Below are 25,697 nucleotides of genomic sequence, written 5' to 3'. Positions count from 1 at the left end.
CGCACGCTCGTCGCGACGCCATAGCGGCGTACCTCAGGGCCGCGCCTACTTTACGGACGCCTAGACCAGAAGTGCCAAGGTCGAAGTACCAAGGCCGTGGAACGTGCACTATGTCTTGAGAAAGCTTCCGTCGATTCTTCCGTCCACTCGTATCCAGCCTGTTCTCCATCGCTACTTTTCCATGCATTCAAAGCTGGTCAGGAATATCCGAGCTTCCGTTCACGGCCACGATGCTTTTCCCTCGATCAAACCAGTAGGCACCCTCGCGTTACCTTCGCGTTGTCCTTCTCGATACTCTTAGCCTTCGAATTATTCTTCCGCTGTGACGAGATCGTGTGCAAATTGTAGGGAGGACGCGTCCTCCATCTACGCTTCGTCGTTTATTTAAATATTTATCGACTATGTACCTACTTTCAGCGCCTCGGTGATGTCTCGATCCAGCCCGATCAAGTTTCTTCGGGATTTTATCGCTCTTTCAACCTCGTTCGTAAACGATACTAGTCCTGGACTTTGGTAAGCAGAAATAGGGAACCAAAAAATAGCAGTAAAAGTTCGATAGGAACTTAGCGGGGACCCCTCGGTAACTTTTTTCGGGGTTGCTAAATTAGAGTTTAAAACTTTAATATATTTAAAGATCTCTCAAAGTATCGGGGTTTCCTTAATTAACAAAGTCTAACGAAGAGATTAAAGAGTCACGTAAGCGTAGAAGAAACAGACTCCGCTCGAAACCGCATTAAGAAGGCTAATTAACGACTACGTTCTTGATCAGACACCGGACGTGAGTTACTGCTCCGAAAGATAATTCCAACCCTAAGCAAAGCAGACGACGAGAATTCCTTTCTTGAGCAACCCACGCAGCAGACCCTTTCCACGTTTCGTACTTTATTGCTCAGCACGGAATCCACCATCGAGAGGAATCGATTTCTCTTCGCGGCGAATTTCGTTGGACTTCCTCGTTTCCTCATCGCGCTGTACTATTCCTAGACACGTACGCTAATCTGGAATACGTTCTCGATTATAATGCAGTTCTGTCCTTGGTCCCCGTTGTTTTCCGCGCGCTTCGAGCACGAATCGCATTTCCTCTCGCTTCACCATCTCTCGCGACATTATCTCTACGGTTCAACGCGATTCTATGGATCCGTAATTTACCGGCCAGTAGGTACTATTCGTCTACGGGTCTCTGATCAGAAATCGATGATCAGCTTCATCTTGGCCATTTGTTGCTTCCCGAAAGCGCGGCAAGAAGAAAAGGTGTTCTACTTGAAGCTATTTATACATGCAACAGCAGGGTAAGAAAGCGGAGAGCATAAAACAGATTTTCTTTTACTATCATTAAAGATTTATTTCATAATATTACACCAACAACTATTATTGAATTTTTATATAATAATAATAATAATTAATAATCAATAATAATAATAATAATAATAATAATAATAATAATAATTAATAGATAATAATCAATAATAATAATAATAATAATAATAAAGACAATAATAATTCTTTTTTTTACTGCATTGAAAAATACGAATGAACGCTTACATACATACATTAATTAATTGCAGTGTCTTACAATTAATATAATAATAGCCTAAAGACGCGACGCGCGTTAGAAAATATTTCGACATTGTTCGCCATATATATATAATTTTTTGTATATATATGTATATATTGAACTATATATATATATTTATATATATATATTTCATTTCTTTTTCTCTCTCTTCTCTGTTCATCGCTTTTCGATTTGGGTCGCGATCGATCCGTCGAAGCTTCGCCTAGTCCCACAATCGGTAAATTGCTACGGACTCTCTTTTTCGTCGCTAGAACGCTTCGATTTATCCTCGATTTTCTATCAGCCGTCGACACGTGGAATGCACGATTGCGATAAAGTTCGTTGAACGATCTGATGATTCGTGATCGTGATTTCGTTTTAGAAAACGAAACGATTCACACGGGAGGCGTAATTACTAGCGAAATCTTCCTTTTACGGAGATTTCGTACATATTATACTATGGTACGTTAAATACACATCAATTTCCGATCGATCGGTATCGATTCTTGTTTCGTCTTTTTCCTCTGCTTCTTTCTTTTATATTCGCATCCGTTCCCGTCACGTTCTTCGCTATCTTCCTTCATTTTCGTCACCTTTTTTTTTCTACGCAAGAAAGACAAGAGGTACGTTTGTTACAATGATAATCAGGAAACGAAGGTTTCCCGGGGTTTGCATCCACAGACGGCGAAACAACCGGGCGGAGAGTTCAATCGAATACGTGTGTGTGTACGTGTGTGCGTGTAATATAATATATCTATTTATTTATTTATATATATAGAGAGAGATAGAGATTTATGAATTACGCGATATATTATAATATCATTAATATGCGGAAGAAAGAAGCTCGTTAATCGTTTACAGAGCACACTGAAGAACTGATTTTTTTTTTGTTTATTTCGTCGATTAATAAACTGCAAATTTATTCGCAATGTTATGTTACACGGATGGTATATAACGGCGATAACGGAACAATATATATATTTTTTTTGTCATTTATATTTATTCATTTATTATTTATATATTTATATACTTTGCATTCTGTAAAATATAATAATACGGCGATTGTTGCACGATCGCGGTACACGTGCGACGTTCCCACCTTTCGTTCTTTTCCTTCTGACATTCGAGTTTTTTCTTTTTCGTTTCGTGTACGTGTCGCCACTATGTCGGGCTACCGAGAGATCTCGTGCCACTTCCGGCGATGTGACCGGAAGAAGCTTGCCACCGATCGATCGGGGAACGACGCTCGTCACCCTGCTCGTATTAATACCCAGACAATGTAGTGACAAAATAGAAGACAAATAAGTACAACAACTATTGTAGCTTAGATGAGAATCTGTTATTGTCGGGCCTCAGACGCGGAACGGTTTTCCCTCTGTTTTCCCAAGAAAGGCTTTTTTTCGCGTGAATGCTTTTTTTGCGTTTGGCAGTGACATCTTTGCTTTGGACCAACGATCCAGAAATTATTCATTATTAAACTTTTGTGTCTTGAGAAGGCGACGTTTCCTCTTCTAGAAGAAAGAGAGGACACCTTCGCGGATCACAACGTGTCCTTACGAGGAAAAAATAAAACGGAACCGAAAAGTTACAAAGGTTGCCTTTCTACGATCGGCAAAACGACGGATGAACGTGTTAGACGCGCGTTAGAAGGATCGTTTGGGCGTTTTTCGAATATCTGAGGCCACGACAACTGAGGTATTTCTGAACGAACGCACGCCGTGTCGGATTATCTCTGTTCCTAACACTCGACGAACAGCGGCGCTACTTACAACGGATACTCGTTTTCTCTTCCATTCTCTACGATTAAACGCTATGTTCTTTTTCACGTTTTTTTTTTAATTATTTTTCTCTTATTATTTTACTCTCTCTCTCTCTCTCTCTTTCTCTCTCTCTTTCTCTCTCTCTCTTTCGTACTTTTGATATCTTAACTACCGGAATCATTTCCATCCATTAAATCGAAGACATGCTTTATGTATTTGTATTCGTTTTGTACTTGTACTGTTCAGCAAGGCAGCGTGTTGCACTTTGTTTACAATTACAATTATAGTCGGGCCGTGATTGTCCACGAAAGATTCCACAACGTCGCGAATGATTCTCCCTTTTTATTCGACGCACAGGTTCTCTGAACTATGCGCGTGTGTGCATGTACGTGTAATCTGTGTAGTTCGTTTCTTTTCTTCTATTATATTTTTTATTATTTTCTGGATAATGTCGCGATGGAAAACGATCAAAGCTAGATGACAGATCGAGCAGCGAGCACTAAATGAAAAATGGAAGATGCTCGACGTAAACGTAGCTTCGAGCCCATAAGGAAAGATCTCGTTCGTGTCTCGGAAACTCTTAATTGTGAACTCGTTATCTCTTTGTTCGTGAAAAGAAGACGCGAAGCTAACAGCCTCGCGATCGACTGTGCGCGTACTCGCAACACGTGGATCCTTTTGCGCTCGACAACGACCCGGTCTATCTCTTACTAATTTCTGCTTCGTATCGTTAATTACGGGATCTAAAATTAATCTTTACAAACGGATGGAAACCATCGACGCTTCGTGATCGTGACAAGGAAGAATTACAAGAAAAAGATAAATCGCAAGCAACAAAAACTCGAAAGCGAGAAAACGACGACGCCTTCACGATGCGTGTGCGATCTTGAGGCATGCATCTTAAAATTTGCGCACGCATTGTGATCGATCGATCGATCTCGAACAAACAAACAATCGTAATCGTGACAGAACGATAATAATAATAATAATTGTAATAATAATTCTAACGCTAATAATTGTATTATTACAATAATTGCAAGAGTGATAATAATAATGATGATAATAATAATAATATTAATAATTGTGATAATGATAATGATGATAATAATAATAATAATAATAAGTATCCAGTAAGTTCTCCTTAACGCGTTTAAAAATCACTCTGAAAAAATCGCAGTAACAAATCGAAAGAACAGAAAAGATTAAAGATTAACATAAAAATAAAACCAAGGAGAAACCTTACAAAATAGGCCTATATATATAATATATATATAATATATATATGTATAACTGTAATATTATATATATACACATATATCTATATATAATATTTTATGCGTATGTATGCATTCGTACATGTCTGCATATATATGTGTATATATATACATATTTATGTACATAAAAAGTTAACATAACGTGCCATCGACTCCTCGTCACTATATGCATAATATGTATATCGTACATCTTCGTTCTTTATTTTCTTCCCTTGGGAGACTAACTAATGATTAAACTATACCTGGCTAATCGATTAACGACCGTAATACGTTCGTAATCGACGATAAAAAAACAATTATTGATAACGTTAAAAACTGGCAGAAGAGCCGGAAGGGACAAAGTTCGTATGATTAATAACGCTTACGGAGTAGAACGTAAAAGTCGTTTCCGAAGATGTCGGGTTGACAGGAGGATCCGTAATCTATAATCTAAGGGATGCACTCACAGACGATATGTAGAATCGAATGAAACGATGATATTCGATGCGGTTAAGCGTGCCGGCAAAACGAACGGAGACGTACACGCTCTACCGTGAAAACCGAACAGAAATTCAAGTAAATGAACAGCGAATCGGAAAGAATAAAAATTTGATATTCGATTAATCCCGCTAGGATAGCAGGGAGCGTGTACCTCGCGCGCGTTCGTTATCTCGCATACACGTGTCATCCTTTTTGCCGAACAATCGACACGGTCATCATCGACCCGTTTCTTTCGTCGTGCTTTTCATACGGGACGGTTGATATCGTTAAACGCTTGCTCCGAACATCCATGAGAAAACTTGCGAATAAATATAAGAGCCAGAAAAATATGTTTCGTAAAAAAAAACGGGTCGATGATTCCTGACGGTGTTTCGTGAAAATTTGGCAAGAATGAAGCGAGGCGATACTTCGTACGCGGAAGAACGGCGAGTGATTAGCTGTTTTCTTGGAGTTTTTTGTTTTTTTTTCTTCCATGGATTCTTTTTGTCGTGTTCGTTTCGGTTTTTGAGCGACAGAAGTGACAAAAGGACGCACGCTACGTGATATTGTTAGTGTTACATGAGCGGATGTGATCGACCATTGTTATCTTTTTAATCCTAGCTTCTCTTGTAAATGCGATATTCACTTAAAAATGACGCAATTTTTCGTTTCGCTTAATAACTATCGTTACATTTAATTATTCGATAGACAGTAGAGATATCATTTCTTCTTTGTCTTATCGTTTTCACAATTTTTTTATGTTTTTGCAATTTTCCCCTTCCGATAAATTTAAAAACTTTCGTAACAATTAATTTATACTTAAGGTTCTGTTAATATTAATTATGGCACAATATAAATATTATATTTAAAGTCTTTTTGAAGACATAATAAAAATAAATCTAAGTAGTCTTTCTCCTATATGCTCGACGTTATTATTTTTTTTCTTCTTACGTTCGCTTCTTTTCATTTTTTCCCCCTTTTTTTCACCATAATTACACGTTCCTAAGCAGTTTTTGTTATCGTTTTCGATTCCAAGATGCGTTTCTTTTTTTCCCTTCGTAGTTCCACTTTTGTTTTTGATCCCCCTTATTTTTTAAAACAGTGAAAATTTTGTTTCTTTTTCGATCGAAACCGAACTGTGTTCGTACCCAGAATATTCGCGCCGTTTTCTCGGACTTTTACGATACGATTAGCCGAAAAACGATGCATCTTTACTTCGCAAAATAACAACGGAAAGCGAATAGAAACAAATTAGAAGATTTTTCGGATTAGAAACAAAAAGTCTTTCCGTTCATAATGTCCATGGATGGACACCGATTCGACAGCCCGAGAATTTCTCACAATTTTTCCGATGCTCTTTGGTAAGACAATATCACATGATCAAGAAAGGAAAAAAAGTTTATACCAATCGAAAAAAAAACAATCTAATCAGTCGATTTGTCCCTGGTACGCAGGGATTTAAAAAACAAACAAACAAAAAAAGAGTCTGGAAACTAATAAAAAATAAATTTTAGTCCTTAATTAAACGTGGACACGTTTAAAATTATAAAAATCAGCCTTCTCGAAAGTAAATTCGGGTATCAAAGTATTTCGTCACAGCGCCAGGAAAGTAATTTGAGCACCGCCAACTGCTGACTCGGCTCAGGTGCGATGCAAATCGTTAATAGAAACATAAAAATAAGAAAAAATTAAACGAAACCGAGTGACTACTAACGCGATAAAAATCTGTACGTTCGCGCGTTTAAGATCAACGGCTGTAATAACGATTCAAACGGGAAGCTAGAATCTACGAATGTGTATAGGTTGCCGTGGAAAACTCATGGAAGACGAACGTTCGACGAGTTTTCCTTCGCAATCGATCCGGTTGTGCTCGACGGATTCGGAGCGGTACAAAAATGTCTGTTGTGTTGGTTTCGTTGGTGCGATTCACGATCGACAAGAAAAAACGGAAGTACGTGAGTAGAAATAGCTATATCTCGAGACAACGATAAAACACGTATCATCGTCCACGCAAAGACGCAGAGCCTTCCAACGTCCAGTGCATTCGCACACGATCGCACTCCGATGCCAAAATACGATATGAAACGCTCTATGCCGGTCCCAAATTACGATTACCTATAATCCCCCTCTGAGACACCTACCCATCGTCAGAGGTACACACGTTACTTATGGATATCGATATTTACACGCACGTGATATTTAGAATGCAAATAAAAATAGATAGTTTAAAATATTTTCTTTCTTACAACTTTCTCTCGTACTCTCTCGTTCATTCGCATTCTCACCCTCATCCGTGTACTTTTACACCTTTGCTTTCTCTTCTGTCTCGCTTTCTCTCATTCTCATTTAGAACTTCTAACTCTTGTTTTCTTGTATTTTTTTTTTTTCGCTTTTGTTGTTTTAATAGCATACGAGACAAAAATTCATGCATTAAAGTTTGAAAAAGTTCCTCGATAATGTTTCGTATAATATTCGCTTTAAATTCTAAAACGATTAGTGGTAGTAATGATGTTGATAATATTCGTTTCTCGATAGAAGATGCGACGCGTCTCTAACTACGTTTTTCATTTTCCGCCTTCTCTCGTGTAAATAGTAAAAGATCTAGAGTTCCTTGCTGTTTCTTCTCTCTCTTTTGTTTAAAGTTCGAAGACGTTGGCACATTGGAATAGATTCTGTGTACGTGTGTATCGTTTGTGTATGTATAATGTGTGTATATATATATATATATAATTTTTTTTAATTTTTTCCTCTTTTTTGTAATTTTTCGATTCAACACCGTGTCAGCGTACAGTGGGTCAAGTACCCTGAAGAGATATGTTATATAATATATCAAAATACTGCGCTTCGTTCCTCGATTCGTGGCGACTGCCGATCGCGAGAAACGTCTAGGAGCGATTGGTTCGCGCGTCGTTCTCGGAAAAGCTCGTAACACGCTTTGGTTTCGTTTACAGAAGAAAAACAAAAAAAGAGAAATCGATAAAAAAAAGAAATAATCGCAATATAACAGTCAAATCAACTTTGGTATCGTACTGATCGTAAAAATTTCGAGCCAACGAGACAAAGGTGGCTCTCGACGCGACATCTATTTTTCGCGAGATTTTCCTAGAAAATTTTTTCCACGACACGCGGTTCAGTTCTTTGCTCGCGGTGCTCCCGTTGAATTGAACGCGAATTTTTGAAATTTCACGAAAACGGATCAGCGGTCGCCTAGACAATCGTAGAAACTCCGTACAGCATTCGATTTTGAATTTTCTCGGCGTTAAAGTCCCAGCTCGTGTCTCGGCAATTTTCTCCTCTTGTTTCTTTTTCGTTTTCCCCGTTCGTTTTAATTACAATATTAACTTACACAACACCGAACATCGACCTAATTCCGTATACTTTTTTTGTTTCTTCGCTATACCTCTAACATTTTCGTTTCTAGTATACCTCAACTGAAGAACATCACAGAATTTCCTCGATATTAATTAACCAATTACAATAGTTTTCTTTTCTTCGCTATACAATACGCGATTTTGCACACACACACGCCGGCAATCATAATGTGGAAAGGTGGTACATATTTTACTCGTTTCGGTTTTTCTTTTTATACCCCGCGCAACCCAACCCTGATTCCTTGTTCCCCTTTTCATTTTGTAGCGCCAAATACACATCTTGATACTAGTCCGGCGTTATATCACAGAATTATAAAAGGTTTCCAAAATGACTAGGATAATTTTCACTAACGAATTATATTTACGCTTTTCCCGTGTTGAAAAGAAATTTTTTTTCCAGAAAAGCAATCGCGTTCGCGCGTTGATCCCACCCACCCCGTTCTTTTTTTTCTCGTTCTCCACATTATGTTTTGACCGGCCACGGAAAAGATAATTTTTTCTTTCCATTAATTTTTTTTTTAATTCTACGTAATGTATACGCAATCATTTTAAAAACTCCCGTAACGGAAGACACCTAAATCTAAAATCGTATTTCTCGTTCGCGGTATACTTCTCGTTTCGAAGATATGTTTTTGGAAAACCTCGTTCTTTTCCCTCGTTCTCTTAACCGCGTTCCTCGTTCCTTTGAATCCCCTTTCCGTTTTTATGTCCGTTTATCTCCGCGTTAATTCCGTCGTTTAAAGCCTGAGAAGACGCACGCGCACGCGAATTCTACCCATCCTGTCCCGTCAAATATCTTCCCTCTTTTTCTTCCCTTAATTCCCCTCTTCGCTACTACGAAACCTAAGAATTAAGACGTAGACGTAATTTGTTTTATCATTTTTTCCTCGATAATTTGTACTTGCTCGTTAGTTATAATGGCATTTCCTTTGTTTCATTATTCTTTTTTTTTTCGTTTGTAAACCCCCATCCCTTAATTACGATAAAACATCAACTTTATTCTTTTTCCATTTTTCTTCGTTTTATACTGAGTTCTAAACCTGAATATGTTGCACGATGAACAACGTTCTTTTTTTTTTAGGGTTTCCTCTCGCTTGTACGTTCGTTCACGGCATGTACGCGAACCGAAAATTCGAAAAGAACAGGGCAGTGGATCGACGGTTTCGCGCGAACTACTTTTTAGAATCCCTCCCCATCCCAGTGTACGTGTTCTTTTTTTTTCTTTGGCCTAATTGGATCCCTCTGTCTCTTTGTAGAACCCTTCGAACGACACGCGGCGACGAAACGCGAAGAGAAAACGAAAAAGCTCGAGACGTGGAACGAAACGTCGGTTACTGCTGGAATCCTCTGATTCAGCCCCTTACTCGTAATATTGCACATTCGCCAATTGAGACGCGTATACTAGTAATTCGTAAACGCGCGAATCTCGAACGAAACGAAAATGAGAACGATGCGTGAACATTTCTATCACTGCCCTGCCCCCGCCGTTGTTCTATCTACGTCGCACTAGACTGTTTCTCATTTCTTTCCATTCATTCACCCCCTTATAAAACCTGAACAAGAGAATATCATCGTTATCAATATCGTACGAATATAATATATATATTGTATATATATATGTACAGTTCAAAATATTCTTATTTTTAAAGAGTTAAAAATATAGTCTGTAATTTGCGCGCACGACGGATCTGTACACGTGTAAGAGCCCAATATCTAACTTCTACTTGCACTTTTATCTAACGCTTCTCCGCTCCCTTTTTGTCAACACGTAATGACTCCTCTAAATCCATTCCCATTTTGTTTCCCTTATCCTGCTCTACATGGCCTATTTTGCTAATTCGCGATGCATTCGTCTCTAATCGATCCCGTCCGTTTCTCGATTGCCGAAATCGCTGATCCTTTCTAACCCACTCCCTATTCCCGAAATTTGAGCACATATTTTGTAGACTTTGTAATTGAATTTCATTTAGGCCTAAGATACTCGATCTACGATCCCCCACCTCCCTAATATCCGAGAATACCCATGCGTTCCGCGCGCGTGCACGTAAAAAGTTCCAGCAACAGAGCCGTACACTCGACACTCAAATACGCACACCATCTTTCTCACTCTTCACGCATACCATTCGTACACGCGTATACGCGTTAACATCTATGTACAGCACGATGTTTCGGTCATTCTTGACACACGTTTTCCTCAATCTCCATATCCCTGTCGCCATGCTGTTCCTGGTCTTTAGCGGTTTACCTGCCACGCGATTCGAAGTCGCTGCTTCTAAACCCTTTCCCCTACTGAAACGGTCGAACCGATCTAGTGCTATGGTCGTTAGCAAGATAATCTTGTAAATTGACATGTGTCACGGGACTGTGTTCGAGACTCGAACGAACCAACGCGCGAAACAGGCAACGTCACGCTCGTTTTTGCGGAAGAAAAATACTATTTTTTCGTTTTCGTTACGACGTCTTAATTATTCCGAAAGGATCCGTGTCTCTTCTGAAAGGCTAATCTCGTGACATAGAATTTGAAAAAAGGGGCGTGTTTGCCTGTAGAAGCGTTGCCTCGACGTTCCCGATCGAGTCAGTCCCTCGGTAAACGGTTACGCGTTCGAGACCTCGTCGGAATCGGCCCAGGCCACTCGCTTCCGGACAGCGGGGCTGGAAACCGAAGCAATGGAATGTATTCTCAGCCGTTGTGCGCGTGCACGCGCCACAGCTACCATTATCGTTGGAATCCAACGAAACGTATCGTGAAAATATTACGAGATCGCGTGTTTCTCAGTCGATTTTCTTCGCCGTTTTCTTCTTCTTCTTCTTTGGATTAATCGCAGTCTTGACTCGAGGAGAACTACAAAACGACGACTACGAGGCGTAGGAGGGTGTGAAAAGCGCGATTGTCGGCCGATGGGAACACACGGACGAACGAGAGGTGATGGAAAATCGGCAAACAGAAGCCGACCGATTCGAGAGATGAACGTCCTCGGGAACGATCAACGCGTGCCATGAAAAGAATTCGTTCGATCGACCTTCGGAGGATGCGCGACGACTCGGCGAACCGGAAACGCGCGTCTCGTCGCTCTCTGGCGCATCCAGACGCATCGCGGCGGCGTGCTTTGGTCCGGTAAAGATCGACGATGACCGATCGCAACGTTCCGCGACGACGCAGCGGACGCTGAGATCGACGAGCGACGATGGTGGCAAGGACGCGGACGATGACGATGAGAGTACGACGATGCGGCGAGTCCAGGGAACGAGGAGACTGTAAGACGGTTCTGACATTTTCATTGCGGCTGTTGCTGCATCTGGGCCTGTTGCATGCTGCCTAGAACGTTCTTGATCGCCGTGGTCTTCAACAGCCTCTTGAGCATACCGCTGGAGCCACGATGCTGAAGACTCTTGTGCGTCGTCAGCGAGTTCTTGGTTCGGTACCTGCGGTTGCAGAACTCGCATACGTAGAGGGTGTCCGATTGCTCGTGCTTATCCTGGAAATGACGCTTCAGGGAGTAGTAGCATGAGAAGTTGCGACGGCAGTACGGGCATTCCTGAGGCTCGTTTATACCACCCGCCGTTGGCGGAGGCATCCGGTACATGGCAGAGGGAGGCGTCGACGGTGCTGGATGCATCCCGTTGCCCGTACCTGAAAATCGTCCGTTTCGGGTCAGAAAATTCGCACCTCGGTTTGGTCGAGCTTACTGATCCTCGCGCGAGAACAGTTTTTGAACATTCGTTTGCCAGCCCCTTAACGTCCGAGTTGATAGCGTGAACGACGCGAAACAGACGCTGAGGGGTAACGTTTCGACGCGCCCGTACGATAGTAGCTTTCGAGCTTGTACGTCCAGTCGGACGAATAGTTAACGCTCGAGAGCTTCGAGAAAGTTTAGTCGGTGAACAAGATGCTTGTTCGTTCGAATTACTGCATTGTTCTCGCGCGAGACTGTGAAATGTATGATATACCCTTAAGGGTTGATCTTTGTCGAACGTCCGAGGGGAAACGGATGGGGAGAAGGAAGATGGTGAGATCGTGTATCGAAGAGGAACGCGTTAAATCGGTCTACCAGGAATTTCGACGTTAGAGAACGTTCAACGCGACGATGCATCAAGTAATTAACTGGATCCTCGAACGTTCGATGCAGTTCTCGATTAAGGTTTCCCGTTCCCTTCTCGAGACGACCTCGGCTTGGTTTTAACTCAACCCTATCAGCTGTCTAGGGATCAATTAAGGATTAGTACAAGTTAACTCACTCCCTTCCCTTTATCTCGTTCTCACATTTTTCATCGAGTAGTACGGCTGCCTCGTCGATCGATATATCGGATTGACTCGCGTAACCGATCCGTGCTAGATACTGGAACTATCGTTAAAAAATTGATCGAATTGCGATTAGTCGAGAGTGAGTCGAGACGAAGAGGACCAAAACCACCATGCCAGACGCGTCGTGTTCGACAATCGAGTTAGAGAACCGCTTAAAAATTACGTTCGTCATTCCCCGGTGGTTAAATGGTCGCGTAAAGAAATAGAAAAACAAAAGGATGTTAATTAAACGCCTTAGAAGTGCGAAAGGTTACGTAGTCGTGCTGTGAATGCGTGAGACAAGCCACGTACTCGATTTCTCTTATCAAACAAAATATGTTCGTAACGTGCATAAAAGGAATGCGCTCGTACTCGTGCACGATTGGTTAGTGATTAGAGAACTGATAGACGGCGAAATAAATTAAGTGTGTCTATCTTTACAAGCAAAAAGAAATTTTAACGAGAATCAGATACGACTCGCGTGTGCGATACATTGTTCTCATGCAACGATGCAAACTGTTCGATTTGTTGAAAAAGAAAAAGAAAAGAAAAACCAATGCTTAATCGTTTTAAAACGATCGACGATTCGTCGGCGATCGATTCACCGCTCTGGAAGCTTTCGTTCCTTGTTAGCCGCGCAGTCTGCGAAACGAGCTACACATCAGCATGCACACATAACATAGAACATTGAAAAAGCCACGACAAAAAAATAATATGATCGAAATAAAAATTTAGTGAGAGAAAAAAAAAGGTTAACGGTAAAAAAAGAAAGAAGGAAGAAACAATGCACGCATACATAAACAAGGCGACGATACAAAAGGTACATAAAAAGAAGAGAAAGAAAAAGGAAAGAAAAGAAACAAAATAGGCGGAAGGAGTCGTAGGGGTGTTAGTAAGGAAGAACCTGAAGCGTAATTATACCCTGACGTTCGACCGTTTGGCCGACGTAGAACAAACAAGTATTCGACCTACTCGTAAATTAAACGCAACCCTATCGTACGCGATCGGATCGGTTAATCGAACGATTTTTTTCTGATCGACGATCGATTCCCGGTTCGATCGTCTCGTCTCCGGCGTGATCGCTGGCACGCTGAAGGACAAAGCTGAACGCATCGATCCCGAGTCACCGACAGGGGGTATAACGGAGCTGAGAATACCGGAAGAATTCGATCGGCGAGCGTACGGTACCGAAGAGAACGAAGGACGACGGGAGGCGAGGAAAGAAAAGCAGTTCTGAGAAACGAGGATAGAGGAACGACCGATGCTGGAACGAAAGTTCGAACCGTAAGAAAAGGAAGATGAAGAAGAAGAAGAAGCAGAAGAAGAAGAAGAAGTAGAAGAAGAAGGGTCGTTCCACGTGGGAGTCGAGACCGGTTTCTCTGGCATGCATTTTCAGTGAATAGAAAAGGAAGGGAATAAAGTATACGCGGAGCCGAGGTCGTAACGAAGCAATCACGATTGCAGGAACGGAACCTCCCACGATAAAATAGGTTAAACGTGGTAGAATCGAAGGGTGAGCAATGTTAAGGGTGGAAATGACAAAAGAGGGACGGAAGAAGGATCGATGACAGATTGTAAACGCGAGAGACCTCTGAAATAGTGTGACGTGTTGATAGGTACGTGGTCCCTACCTTATCTAAACCTTCAAAAGAACTTAATGTCAATGTCGCCGGGTCTGCTCTTATGATAGGTATATATGTGGGTCATCAGGGAGTTACGCGAGCAGTATACCCGCTCGCAGATGACGCATCTGTACTCCTCCTGTCGCTCGGCGTGCTTGTCGGCAACGTGGCGTTTCAGGGATGCTTTGCTGCATAGCACCTTGCCGCACAGCTGGCAGGTGAACAGCTTCTTCGCTGACTGGGTGTTCAGAGAGTTCAAGGTCAGCCCCGTCATAGAGGTGAGCACTGAAACACAACAATGCACCTCATGCAGCTGCAACCCCTACACTTATACCCTATCCCATATCAAAAAAAGGATGACGCAAGCGATAAACTTTCTCTCTGTTCACGATTCTCTTCCGTTTTTCTTTTTCTTTCATTGATTTTCCTCTTACTCGATTCATCTGTACCTCTGATTCTCAATGTCTCTCCCTCTCATCGGCTCTCCTTGCTCGTGCTCGTACGTCTCCTGAACGACGCGCGATAACTTCGATGGCAGGTTCACGTTTTCAAAGGGGATGCTTTTTACCTCGAAATAACCGTTGTACGCGTTGAACAGGATGAATTCGTATCTTTCTCGAGGATCCAAAAGATACCGAACTTTACGACGGTTACACCGAGTGCGCGATAAATCCTTTCTTCGACCGAATCTTTTCGCGTCTACCCCGTTATTGTCGCGTCCTTTCAAATTATTCACCGAGTACTACCAGCCCGGAGGAGAAACGGTCTTTTACGAACGCTACGGAAGCCCTCGACAATCGACGCATCTCTCGCGACGATTACGAAGGAATCTACGTTTTCCCGCGCCCCTAACATCAACCCATCCCATCGTACGAACCGTTCATTCGACCGTTACGGAATTGAACAAGGCTAAGATTTGACGGAACGAAAAAATAAAAAAAAAGAAAATACAGTCGGCAAGAGAGAAAATAGACGCGAAGCAGCGGAGCACACTCGATACGGCAGCTCGGTTGTGGATAAAAGAAACAGGGGACAACGGTCTGGGGTTGGGGGTGTGGAAACTCTTTCGACGACGTTTCAAAATGCCTGGTCGTCTTTCGAGGGAGCGAAGTAAGAACTTTCAATGCCAGTTTTTTTTCTTCGAACCGCTGCAAACCCACCGCGAAACCAAAGACTTCTTCAAGAGGGTTAAGACTCGCATTCGGGCGTGTGCGCGCGCGACCACGCGGCCCCGCACAGAAAACAAGTAGAATGATCCGGTGGGTCTTGTCAGTGCGTCCGTCTGCGCGACTCTATGCATTTACTCGATATGCAATTGAGACAAGAAGATAGAGAACGAACGAACGAACGAACGAGCGAGCAAGCGAGCAAAGGGAGGGTAGTAGAGAAAAGAGAAAAAGAAAGGAAAGGGGAAGGAAAAAGAGAATACCTGCGGCTGAAGAACGAAACGAAGCACGAACACGGAAACGAATTAAGCGTCGATATAAGAAAGGCGCGCAATTCATTTGTAATGGCCGCGTGTGCTCGTTAATTAAAAAAAAGATCCGGTCAGACAGTGCACGGCCGCTGACGCGCGCGACGACGATACTACCTTATACGTGTGTCTGTGTGCGCGCGCGCGCGTGCCTATGCGTGTACGTGTATGAGCTGTCCATATAATACGGTATATCTACCCTTTTTTTTCTTTCCTTCGCCCTTTAGCCATCGAACGCGAATGAAGGCGAGGCCAACCCCTTCGTTCAATGCCTTTGGCTGGAAAAAAGCTTTTTATCCAATTTCTCGAGCTGCGTCTCGTTAAACTTCGGCCAAAAGAAATTGTGAACAGCCTCCGCTCTGATGAGGTCGGCCAGAGAATTTCGATGGAAGAGAGAGATCGTGGTCAGACGTATTCGTTGCACAAGTACACGAGTACACACACACATATGCGCGCGCGCATAGGTACATGTACACAGGTGCATACAAACCCGTTGGTACGAGCGAATAGAGGAGAACACTGGGACAATAAAGGGAAGGTTGTGAACGGCCGGATAAACGGAGATCCGAGTTGTGCAAAAATTGCGTATAGTCCTTTCTGTCCGTTTCTAAAGAAAAAATATGTATATAAACGCTCCTCCAGTCATTCTACGGCGAGATATACGTACGCATATACACGTATGCTTCGTTAGGCGTCACGCGTTCGTGTGAAGCCTGGGGCAAACGTGAGGAACAAACGAAAGAAAAAAAAAAGAAAAAAAAAGTAATAGTAATAAAACGAACGAGAAGAGAAATAAAGGAGACGACGAGAAGGAAACACTGAGCATTCTGGGTGACACTTAAAGCATGCAATTCGAAGTAAACGTAATAATATGCGTGAGCCTGGCGAGCGGCGTGGCGGCTTAATCGTTCTCAGTTTTAATTTTTTTTTTTTTTTATTTGCCATATTATGAATGGCCTTTGTTTCTCTCACGGTCGATCTTTGTTCGAACGTATCGAGAATGCGTTCTTTGCCTAGAGTCCTTTGATGTGGTACGCTAAAATATTATTATCGATGATGTTTAAACGCCGTCAGAATTTTCCGCGAGAAAAACAAAGATTTGCTTTCCCTTCTTGGAAAACCCTTTCTCTTTTCTTTTTTACTTTTTGGTCCTTTTGTCCTGGTGAACCGCGATCGTTCTTACTTCGATCTCCGCACGACCACGCATCGTCATCGTCGTTGTCTTCGATTTTCCAATTCGACAAAAGACCGTTTTTGCGTGACACGTGAAAAGAAGAATCGACGACGAGGAAAAAGCGCGAACATGTACGCGCCAGAACACGCGTCGAATGAAAGCGTGGTCGCGATTTATCGAACGATCATCGTCCGACGACTTACACTTACCTTCTAGCTGAAAGAAAGAAATGTGACACGCGTGGTATACATATTGCTAGCATTTAAAAAATTTCACAGATTCACACGAGCGCGAACAGGGTTGAAGGTGGACAAAAAGCGGATCACCCTACGTACGCGCGACACTGTGATCTGTGTGTTGTTTTTGAGGATGTGATAGGTGACTAAGAATGAAGAATTAAAAAAAGAAATACAAGCGAATTATTAAACCAAATAGTACATTTCATATTATCTATCTATCTATCTATCTATATATATATATATTTATCTATATATATATATATATATATAAAAAGGTGAAAATATATTAAGATGCATTTGACATTGCTTAAAAATAAAAATAATAATAATAACTATAATTATAATAATATAATAATATTAATAATAGTCATCAATAAATATATATTATAACCAGAACACCTTGGCAGATAACAAATAATAAGTAAGCACGGTAACGCTCGACATATTTCGCTTAAGAAGAAACAATTTGTACCCGAAACGGAGTCGTTACCGGAAAGAATTCAGCCTTTTTCTATGCTCCCCGGATGTTTCGAGATGTTTCGAACCGATGGCACCGGTTGATTCTTTTCTTTTATTTCTCAATACAATTTTTACATATCTGACGAATTTCGAATAAGCTCGTTTTTCTCAATGCTTTTTGCTGCTTTCTTTTTTTTTTGCTCCTTTCCTCGTTCTTTCGTTTGCTCTATCTCTCTCGCACTCTCGCTCTCTCTTTCTCATACACGCGCACAATCTCTCTCTTTCTCTCTCACTCGTTCGCTCGCTTTCTAACTTCTTTTCTCCAACTCTCTAACTGAGGATTACAAAATTAACTTTTCTTTATTCGAACGGTCATCGCGATATATCGTTTTCGCATAAGTGATATGATTTGTTGTAATCGTCTGCTCAGAGTATCCGTGGTTGAACGGTAATCGTAACTCTATCGGTACGGTGAATTGAACGGATGATATACGGCTTACTTTATTTATTATAAGGAAGCTGTTGTACGAAACTGCTGCTTGCTTTTCCCGTCTGTATTCGTAATAATAGCTGCTTGCGTTATTAGGACGATAAAGTAGAAAAACTCGAGTAAAATGTGAACGATGCGAAGATCCTATCGTCTCTATGGCATAAGTCTACGGATTAATAATTACGTGAAACAAGGAAAAAAAAATACAGAACAAAAAAGGATGCATTGTTATATGCGTATAAGTGTGTGTTCGTGCGTGCGTGCGCGTATTATGTAACTATGTATATAAATGTGCATCGTAACCCATGACCATAATTAAACAGTAGTGGTGTCTGTGTGCTAAAAGCCTATCGTGTGTAAAAAAAAAAGACAACAAAAACGAGAAGCGAACGAAGGAAACGTGGATATGTCAGATAGTAGAAAAGTGGTAATAAAGAAACTCGCGTTTACGAATACGAACGAATCAAAAACGTTTGTTGCCTGATCGCGTTATTCGAAACGACACGCTTCACGCGTTCCGCTCATTTATTTATTCATTCATTCTCTTCCTTTCTTTCTTTTTCACTTTCTTTCTCAGTGTAATTCGAACTGCTGCGGTGCCCTGCCAATCTGATCGCGTTCATGCTTTCCCTCTAACCGTGATCATTAACTTAGAAATTAGATACTTTTAATTAACGTCGTTTGGTAACATCAGTCAAGAAATATTTAAGATCAGTCCAATCTAGGCTCGACTAATTAGAAACGATTAAAAACAAACAAAAGAAAAAAAAATATAGAAGAAAAAAGGTAAATCAGTCCAATTCAGTCTGACGCCAAATCGTGTCGCGGATGACAGCGAATGGCTAACTTACGATGATTGCAATCAGGTACACTCGTTTCGAACTTGTGTCGTTTGTTTCTTTCGTGTCATCTTATTTATTTATTTATTTACTTATTTTTTTTTTTCTTTTTTCGTAAATGCTCTTTCACTCGCTCCCCTTCGACCGAAAGGATACGCGAACCATGGCTGCCAGCCGCGACACGTTCAATTCAACAATTCAGTCTTTCGAAGTTCGAATACGATTTTCGAACTATTTGTTAATATTTGCATTTTATTATTATTATTAATTTGCACTGGCCAATCCGTAAAATTAGTAAGGAAGCACCATCGCTCCTTGTCTTTGCGCGCGTTTCGCAAGGTCAACTACAGAGCGCGAATTCCGAGAATTTATTTGCCAACGGTTGGCTGCTATTACGCGTGCCTCGCGAACCGTCGGTATAATTATAAATTATTTTTTTAAAAAAGAGCCGCGGTTGCACACGGTCTCGCAATCTCATAACGCGTTTAACGTAGAGCGAAATTAAACGAACGATAAACAAAGAAAAAGAAGATGAAGATACTCTCAAATAAATCTCTACTAAATATACGATTTGCAGTTAAATATTCATTCAATTTATATTAATTTCATTAATAATTTATTATTCTCATAATATAGCGCCGACCGCGGATCGGAGGGCGAATATATATTTCCGCATTAATATTTGGCCATTTTTTACAGTAGTCACAAATCAATTTCTTCGAATAAATCTACTAGTTTAAATATTATCAATATCAGTTCTTTCTCCAGTCCTGACTACTATAAAATTGTGTTCGTTACTCTCTCGTAAATTTAAAGCTTCGTTCTTCCTCATTTCCTCTTTCCAACCAAACAAAGAAACACCACAACACACTCGTGTCCCGACATCGTTCCTTCTTTCTTTCTTTCTTTCCCCCACTCATCTATTTGCAATAAGAAAATGTTCGGCGTCGAGCGTACTTTCGTGTGCTAAATTAAATTCGCTTCCTTTCTCTCGTTAATTTTTCAACAAAAGATGGATAATTTGGAACGCGAAAGCGGAACCCGCGGGGAAACCATTTCGAAAATACGCGCGACGCGGACCACTTAACGTAATATAACCTAATTTAAATTATCATAGCCTATCTAACGATGTACAAGTGTCCTTGTGTCAACGCGTACCATGTTCCATCGATAAATATGTATATCGAGCTGTCCGTGTTGGTTAGTCGTGTGTAACCGAATGCGTATGCGTGTGTGTGTACGTATGCATGTATGCCCGGTTAACCGTTTGTACAATGATGCACAGTGGATCGATACGGTGTAAAATATATCGTGTGTGTCTGTGTGTACTCTGCGAATTATTTTGCGATCGACCTTCTACAAATGTCGACGCACGACGGGACCTAGTCTGTCTATATGTTTATCGTTCGGGACCTTCGAAGCCTTCCTGACGCGCGATTCTTTCGAAAGACGTACACTTTTTATACGAAAGAGAACAGAACTGCTGCTTTTATGTCTACCGGAAATTTATAGGTCGCGGTGTTTCATCGAATTTGTCGGTCGTACGAGAAATAAAATATACATAACGTTGAATAATCGTCGATTTCGCAACCATCAGGAAGTCTCGGCGAAGGTGGCTTATCAAAGTTCTACTAAAATATAGGTATATGCTATGTAGTCGGTTATATGTATATATGGCTATTATCGTTTAGTATATAAGTAACCTGTCAGTGTTAGTGGACCGTGTTTTCTCATTTCTTATCCCTTCCCCCCCTCCCCCAATCTTTTGAATTTGCTAAAAACCGATTGGTGTTCAAATTCACGACGCGTTTCTGCCGTTTGTAAGAAGTTTAAAAAAGAAGAACGCTTCCCCTGAAACGATGTCGTTATCGCGGCACCCTATCCTCGCCTCTCTTCTCTTAGCACGCGTTTTGCCGCGATTACACGAAAAAAAAAAGAAAATTTGAAGGTGTAAATAAGAAGAAAGTAGACGAAGCGGGTAGACGAGACGGAGAGAGGTGGCAAAGAATGAAGTATGCAAATTAACGCGCCAAGGCCACGAGGGTGAAACACGCCTTCCTTTTCTGCTTTTCTTGCTCCTACTTCTCCCCTCCTCCTCCTCCTCTTCTTCCTCCTCCTCCCCCTCCCACCTCCTCCTTCTCTTGAGTATTGTAACAGTCAAACTTTCGAGAACGGTACGAAGTACTCATGGTGATCGGTTTGTCGAAACGGGTGGCGGGATGATGCGTAACGTTACGGCAGAAGAAGAAACGAATTAAAAGACGAAACGAAGAAACAGAAAAGGTAACGAGTGGTATTACAACGACGACGAGTAACAAGAAACAACGTGGAAAAGGAAAGGAAACAAACGTTCGACGATACTAACGACGACGATGTAACGATAATAATAGTAATAGATATGTAACTATAATCGCTCGTACAGTAATAAAAAATAATAAGATAAGGTACTTTACGTAAAGCCCGGTGTATACCATTGAAATGAATATGTGTTCGTGTGCAAGGTACCCCTCTAAAGCATTTAATATGGAATGAATATATTAAGATAAAATATATGTATATATATTATATTATATTATATTATATCAATGTATCTTCCCCCTCCCCCCTCCCGCCCCGCCCGGTTTCAGGGATCGTCGCGAAACGACAACGAAATCGTCGCGAAGGAAAATTAACGAGTTCCTTCTGCCACGGGTACCCTGACTCTGTGTAACTTTTTTGTAACTTTTTTTTCCTTTTATCTACTTTTTACAACCGTGTCATCATTCGATCGTCATCGATTCGCGACTGATATTTGTCCCTGATTTTGTTTTTTAACGCGTATTTTTCGTCCCCACCCTCCCTGTTTGTTCCTTCACTCTGTAAACCCCTCCCCAACAACATTGAAACAATTAAAAATTCTCGAGTCTTCTGGTTAATCAATATTTCGTTTACAGTCTTGTCGAAACGTTTCGGACGTTTCCGCCTAAAGTTAGTTGGACGATGGTGTCTCCGACACCTGGAAGTATTCTTTTTCCCTCCCTCCCATCTTTCCTTACCGTTCATTCTTTCTGTCGTCGCGATACGTAAATCTACCTACTGTATATAGCCTGCGATTAAGCCGTGTATCGATACGGGAGCCGTCTAGGCGCGTCTCGATGGCAAATCGAGAATTCGCTTTGAGAATTTTCGCGATCGAGCGAAGCTGCCGAGCAGCTTCCGATCACCGTTAACGTACGCCCGAAATTTCCTCGATCCCTGTATCGATCGATCGTTTCGGATAGTCCGATGCTGTTAGGCTTTCGTTGAACGCGGTTTCATCGAAAATTCTACACCGTCGATCCGCGACTCGATTCCCTCGTACACAGTCTTACTCGTTTCCACGATTTCAACGCGTTTCTTCGATCCTACGTATCGTAGAAAGACCCAAGAAAATGACGCGATATAAAAGTAGACGAAAATAACTATGCAATTTATTCTAATTTTGCCCTACTACGTGATTTGCATCGTACGCCCGATTTCTTTCGAGATTGCGCGATAAGAACTACTAGTCGTATTCGAAAGGATCGCGGTCGTTTCGATCTGGTTCGAGGTGTACGTTGAGGGCGACTCGAGTCGATGCCAACGGGCGCGCCTCGCGACTCCGGACGGGACACGTCCGGAAGATCAGTTCGCCTACGAACTTCCGCGACTACGGATCAAAAAAGGACGCTTACGATCCTTTGGCCAAGGAACCGTAACCCTATCCTTTCGACGGAGAATCGATACGTTCTACGATTCCCGATAATCTCATTTCGTATCGCTTAATGCTAACCAACGATAACGTTAGTTCGGCTAAAGACCGAGGCCAAATCGAGCCGAGGTTTTGCAGGGCGCCGCCTTTTCGCTGCTACAAAATCTCGTGCCATAGATTAATATATAAGATACACCGTGCAGTGATTCGACGTCGGAACTCGGTGAAAAATGTCACGATATCGCCACGTTTATCATCATCTTCGGTCTGGAAGCACTGATTTTGTTTCTCCGTAAGCCAGTTCCTTTCTCGATTTTCTCAGGACGTTGATTCGCCTACGGACGTCGTACTCGCTCGCTTCCGTCGACGAACGGGCCATCTTGCCGTGGACAGCGTGCGAACGCTCGAAGAATCGCTTGCATCGTGATAACTCTACTTTTGACACTTTAGCTTCTCTCTCTCTCTCTTTCTTTGTCTTCTCTCGATCCGATTAACTATCAACGCGCGAGATATCTCGTTACCGCAACTGGTCCCATGTATCGCAAACGTTAACAGAGTGATCTCGCGGAACCAACGAACAACCGATTCGAATAACCAACAATAACAACGATTCCGTAAACGCGAACGACGAGAAAACGAGACGATAACGAAGGTGATCGTGCGCGTCGCGTACCCAACATTTCCATGGGATGAACGAAAAAAGAAAGATACAGAAAAGATTCGATAAAGATGCGCGATCTTCGAGCGGACACGCTGTCGACGCAAGTTGATCGGGTCGATTTTCTGTCGTCCCTTGTCGCCCGTTAACGTCGTTGTCGCCGTCGTCCATTGGCACTACACCTATGCGTTTCTCTCGCTGCCTTCGTGTCCCTAACTCTTAAGCTCGGTATTACAGTGTTCCTCGACACGACGCGAGCTAACGCGACAATAACAGGCTCTATTTCTGCCTACGATGGTAGATGCTCTTATGATTGTTCAGACTGTTGAGCGTCCTGAACACCTTGTGGCAGAGGGCGCAGACCGCGCTATTCAAGGGCTGGAAGTGTTGCTGCTCTTTGTGCCGTTTCAGGGTGAGCTTCGTGGAGAGGGTTTTACCGCAAACGTCGCAGGTATAGCAGATACCCGGTGGCAGGAGACTGCCGTGCAACGGGTGCGATAATCTCATCGCGAGAATCGCCGACGGTGGACCTGCTCGATTTGATTTTTTCGTTCGGTTCGAAACGACGATCATTTTTTTGGTCGTTAATGCGATAGAGACGCGTTAAACGAACAGACGGTTTGAAAATTAGACAGAAATGAAGAAACAAAGAGACAGAGATGAAAGTGATATAATACGTTAAGCAGCGTAAAACGAGAGACAGAATTAGGTGAAAGAAATGGTTGAAGCAGAAAAAAAAAAAGAATAAAAATGAAACAAAGGACAAGCGAATAAAATAGATTTATGAAGAGTTTACGGAGAGTTAGAGTAAAAAATAGAAAGACAAAGAGAGAGAGAAAGAGAGAGAGAGAGACCAAGCACCAATGTCCGTTATAAATATCGACACCCAATTAAAAAGAAAAGATATTTTTCCGTTACGAACCAATATTTGTGGCGTAGGAGGAGGCACACGGAGAGCCACGTGTGTGGATGGACCCCCAGCGCAAATCCGTGTTCGTGAAGGTAGCGGGTAGGTACACACAGAACAATGACGAACCAGAGCCGAACGTATAGCCGAGCGAGCGGGACCGGGAACAAACAAGAACAAAGATACGACTGCCATTAATATCACTGGACAAGATTAGTGTACGCTGATGGTATTCTTCGATGCGCAAGGCCGGAGGTTTTGTGATTGTATGATCGGTATTGGGTCAAGGGGTTGTGAGGCTAAATGTGGATTTCGTTGGTGTTTGTAGCAGGCGTGACCAGGGTTAACAGAGGAAGCGAACGAGGCAGTGTAGGGAACGAGAGAAGAACGTGAGCATTGTGAGGACTGTATAAAGGGTAACAATTTCGGGATAAACGATAAGGAATTTCGAAATGCGTCGAGGGGCCGCAGATGGCGAGTGTTCAACCCCCGGCCACGATAACGCAGTGCGGCCGCTCGACATGTTTTGCGCGTCTACTAACTTTTCTTTCTTCGTTTTCTTTCTTCTTTTTTCCATTCGATTGTTCTGATCGCAGAGAGAAAGGTGGCTCGGGGCTCTGGTTTGTCATTGACCGTTGGTAAAACGCGAACGATCGAAGGATCGTCGCCACCGGAAGTCGGGCTGATTCTCGACGAATCACGGTTGTCGATGCGCGTGCACGTTCCTGCGCGGCCCTGAGCCGTGGACCGAGTTCGAGTTCTCCGTTGCATTCCTCTGTAAGCGATCCTTTCCTTACGTCTACGTGCGCTCGAGCGGTAACGCGAAACGCGATCGAAAAATTAGCGTTGTACCGGGAATGCAACGGAGAGCTCGCGGTCTTTACGAGGTGAAAGCGAAGCGAGTGAGACCCGAGGACGGGTTCGGCCGCTTTCGTCCGAACCTGAGGGACGCGAAAACTTCTCTCTTTCTTGCTCTTTGTTTCGTCGTAAAAGCTTCCCTCCCGAGGAAAAAAAGAAAGAAAGGAAGAAGAAGCGTACACCGACGAGACGGTATGGCGCGTCCTCCAGGCTGATATAACGGCGTATTCACGAGCGTCTGACCCTCGGTGCTGTGGAGCGTGAACACGCGTACCCATTGACTCGGGGAACGACGGACACGGGAGAGGCACCTCGGTCGAATATACGTGTCACAGGGTCTGGGGCTTTACGATACGACGTACCACGGTGGGGTGTGTATGCGTGTATGTGGGTCGGCCGGAAGCGCACGCAGGGCAACGAGGTGTAACGCGGCCAAAGAGGAATAGAAAAGAAAATGCAAAACGTCCGAGGTTGCATAACAAGCTACTGCGAAGGTTAACGAGCGGCACGACGTTACCCGCGTACACCTTTCTCCGATACGTGAAAAATAAGAGGGGCCGCTCTCTC

The 25,697-nt window shown here is 42.5% G+C and overlaps 1 protein-coding gene across 1 annotated transcript; it reads right to left on the bottom strand.

The window, feature by feature from the left end:
• Positions 1-1,316: 1,316 nt before the first annotated feature.
• On the bottom strand, positions 1,317-14,464 carry LOC143264599 (madf and zinc finger protein 1-like). Its single transcript, XM_076532597.1, has 2 exons — positions 14,333-14,464; positions 1,317-12,050 (listed from the first exon to the last, which is right to left on the bottom strand). Exon 2 carries the CDS (start codon positions 12,034-12,036, stop codon positions 11,695-11,697), a length of 342 nt encoding a protein of 113 aa, XP_076388712.1. The 5' UTR covers positions 12,037-12,050; positions 14,333-14,464; the 3' UTR covers positions 1,317-11,694.
• Between the last annotated feature and the right edge of the window lie 11,233 nt (positions 14,465-25,697).

The sequence above is a fragment of the Megachile rotundata genome, chromosome 6, assembly GCF_050947335.1.
Source record: "Megachile rotundata isolate GNS110a chromosome 6, iyMegRotu1, whole genome shotgun sequence".
Lineage (NCBI taxonomy): Eukaryota > Metazoa > Arthropoda > Insecta > Hymenoptera > Megachilidae > Megachile > Megachile rotundata.
The sequence above is the reverse complement of the archived record's forward strand: the minus strand, read 5'-3'. Positions and strand labels throughout refer to the sequence as shown.